Source organism: Andrographis paniculata, unplaced genomic scaffold, assembly GCF_009805555.1.
Source record: "Andrographis paniculata isolate CXL003 unplaced genomic scaffold, ASM980555v1 Contig86END, whole genome shotgun sequence".
Classification (NCBI taxonomy): domain Eukaryota; kingdom Viridiplantae; phylum Streptophyta; class Magnoliopsida; order Lamiales; family Acanthaceae; genus Andrographis; species Andrographis paniculata.
In genome coordinates this window covers 2,995,808-2,998,569 of record NW_026137624.1, presented here as the reverse complement: position 1 = coordinate 2,998,569, position 2,762 = coordinate 2,995,808, and the positions used below count along the sequence as shown (strand labels likewise).

At 34.9% G+C, this 2,762-nt stretch overlaps 2 protein-coding genes across 2 annotated transcripts; both read right to left on the bottom strand.

Annotated features, from left to right (window-relative positions):
* Positions 1 to 305: 305 nt before the first annotated feature.
* LOC127242374 (uncharacterized) lies at positions 306 to 840 on the bottom strand. The gene is made up of 2 exons (XM_051261892.1): positions 477 to 840; positions 306 to 369 (listed from the first exon to the last, which is right to left on the bottom strand). The coding sequence occupies exons 1-2, from the start codon at positions 805 to 807 to the stop codon at positions 335 to 337; spliced, it is 366 nt and encodes a 121-aa protein (XP_051117849.1). The 5' UTR covers positions 808 to 840; the 3' UTR covers positions 306 to 334.
* On the bottom strand, positions 825 to 1,248 carry LOC127242024 (uncharacterized). The gene is made up of 2 exons (XM_051261358.1): positions 890 to 1,248; positions 825 to 828 (listed from the first exon to the last, which is right to left on the bottom strand). Exons 1-2 carry the CDS (start codon positions 1,246 to 1,248, stop codon positions 825 to 827), a joined length of 363 nt encoding a protein of 120 aa, XP_051117315.1.
* Between the last annotated feature and the right edge of the window lie 1,514 nt (positions 1,249 to 2,762).

The following is a 2,762-nucleotide window of genomic DNA, read 5'->3' as shown; positions in this document are numbered from 1 at the left end:
TGAGTTCTCATTCATAACACATCGCTTTAAACCAGCCGTGACATGCAGTGAATCAAAAGTAGTGTCGTTTTTCAATTTGATCGAATAAAGACCATCATTAATTTCACCACAACCAATGGTTCTAGATTCAAAATCCAAAACAAAACTAGAATCCATAAAGTGAAACGAAAAACCCAAATATGATAGTCTAGATACAGAAATTAAATTTTTGGAAAAACTAGGAACATAAAAAGTCTTTTCCAACTTCAAAACAAAACCACTACTCAGCACTAAACTGCACGTCCCAATGGCTTTCACAGGCGAATGCATCCGACTACCGGAATAGATGAACTGTTCACTTCCCATTGGTTTCCTTAGGCTTTCCATACCCTGCAAGGTATTGGAAACATGGATTGTAGAACCAGAATCAATCCACCATGTGTTATAATTAATATTAACCATATTGGATTCATAACAGACAAATGCAGAAGGGATACCTTTCTTTTCGAGCCAGGTTTTGAACTTAATGCAGTCCTTCTTCATGTGTCCTTTCTTTTTACAGAAAAAACACGTAGACTCCTTCTTTATAACCCGCTCAGCTGGCACAGGTCCCTTCCCCTTTGTGTCATGCTTTCTCTTTTTGCCATGGACCGTTAGGTTTACTTTCTCACCTTCCTCCATCAGTAGTCTCTCCTCCTCTTGAACACACATGGTCATCAATTCATTAATGGACCATTTATCTTTATGTGTGTTATAGGATATCTTAAATGGACCGTACTGATGAGGTAAAGTGCACAATATGTAATGGACAAGAAAGGTCTCAGACATGGTCACCTCTAAGCTTTTCAGCTGCGCCGCAATGTCCCGCATGCGCATTATGTGCTCGCGCACACCCCTCACACCCGTGAACCTCATGGTGGAGAACTGAATGATCAGTGTGCTGGCAAGAGCCTTATCAGACTTGACGAATTGTTCATCAATAGCCCTCAAAAGCTCTCTAACATTATCATGCTGATCGACAGACGCACGGATACCAGCAGAGATCTTAGTCTTTATGAGCATCATGGAAAGACGGTTAGATCTCTCCCATCGCTCATAAAGATCCACATCATCTGGCTCGCTGGTTTCAGTAATAACCGGCGGCTCGTCTTTCCGTATAGCATAATCAATGTCCATCCAGCTTAAATGAAGGAGAATCCTCTCCTTCCAGATCTTATAATTATCACCAGTCAATTCAGGAATATCACATTTAATGTCAGAGAAATTCATAGGATTAAATGCTGCAAAATTAAACATACATGCTCATCAATAATCGAGACAAATAAGTTACATGTTCTACCAATGTAAACACGTTAAAACATGAATCTAGAGACATAAAACTTGCCTGTGGGCTAAAGTTTTACTCAATTAGATTTCATCAAAAACTTTACAATAAAACTATCAAATTGTGTTCTTTTTCTCAATTCCTGTGGGTAGATTAAGAAATACAACTCGATATTCTATCCTAATTACTCGTACAAATATAACGAGACTCCTGTGGGTAGATCTCATCACATCGTACATGATAATCACAATTGATGTCCATTAATGTGATTTCAAATAAATCATGAATAAAATTTTAATTAATCGAGGATGTTGTGGCTATTCCGCAATTAAATAAAATTTAAAATAAATCACAAACATCATGAATATATAAACTGAAGTTCACATAAATAAATCAGATTTATACCATCGGCATGCTCCAATCAAGAATGTAGGGCAGATATATGCAAAATAATAATAATAATAATAATAATTCAGCATGCCTTATCATTACAGTAATATTAAGTATAATAATAATAAATAAATAAACCAACGCAGCATGATTCATCCTTATTCAAAATACAATTAGCTGCTATATATACAAATAAATAAATAAAACAAAACAAATATAATATGTATGTTTGCAGAATTGATTTTCATGAATGGATTTGGAGTGATTTCACTTGCAATTAATCCATATTTGCAAATAATATGTATATATGATTCCGGATGATATCATTAGAAATTTGGACTGAATGCAGATACATTAATGCGCATAGGTACATGTTTGATTTTATTAAATTAATTAACATGTATGCGCCGCAACTCGGTTGTATAAAAAACGCCACAATTGATAACAAAACCATACAAATCTGATTTCGATTGCAGATAAATATCATCTCATATATTCAACACCGAAAAGCTTCCTCGAATAATTAATTGCGCATACAAGTCGACACAGATATGAAGTGCACATAAAATATTACAGAAGAATCTGAACACTCCATCGAAACGCAAGGAAAATTCAAAAATTTAATATTTTGCATAAATTAATTTCAAAATAAAAATTTAAAATTTTCCTCAAAGACAGAATGAAATTTTCTCAAATCGCAGGATCGGATTTTGATCAAGAAAATATCGCAAAACAATTGTTGAAAATAGAAAACCAAAATATTTTCAAATAAGAATTTAAAGCGAATCTTGATCAAGAATTTGAGGAGAAGAAAATTCTAAGCAAGGCAGAGGCAAAAATTGCTCTGATACCAAATGTAAGAAAATAAACATATAATCAAATATGTTGGCGGAAGCGAAATTTAAACAAACCTCCTGCCATTGCTAAAAATTAGATTTATTCTCGATATTCTTTTCTCCAAGCAAAACGTGGATTGGAACCGTGGGAAGACGGTGCTGTCAGACTTTGGACCCCTTGGGAGGATGTTGCCAAACTTTGGAAACTTCCGAAGATAGTGCCAGATGGTGGA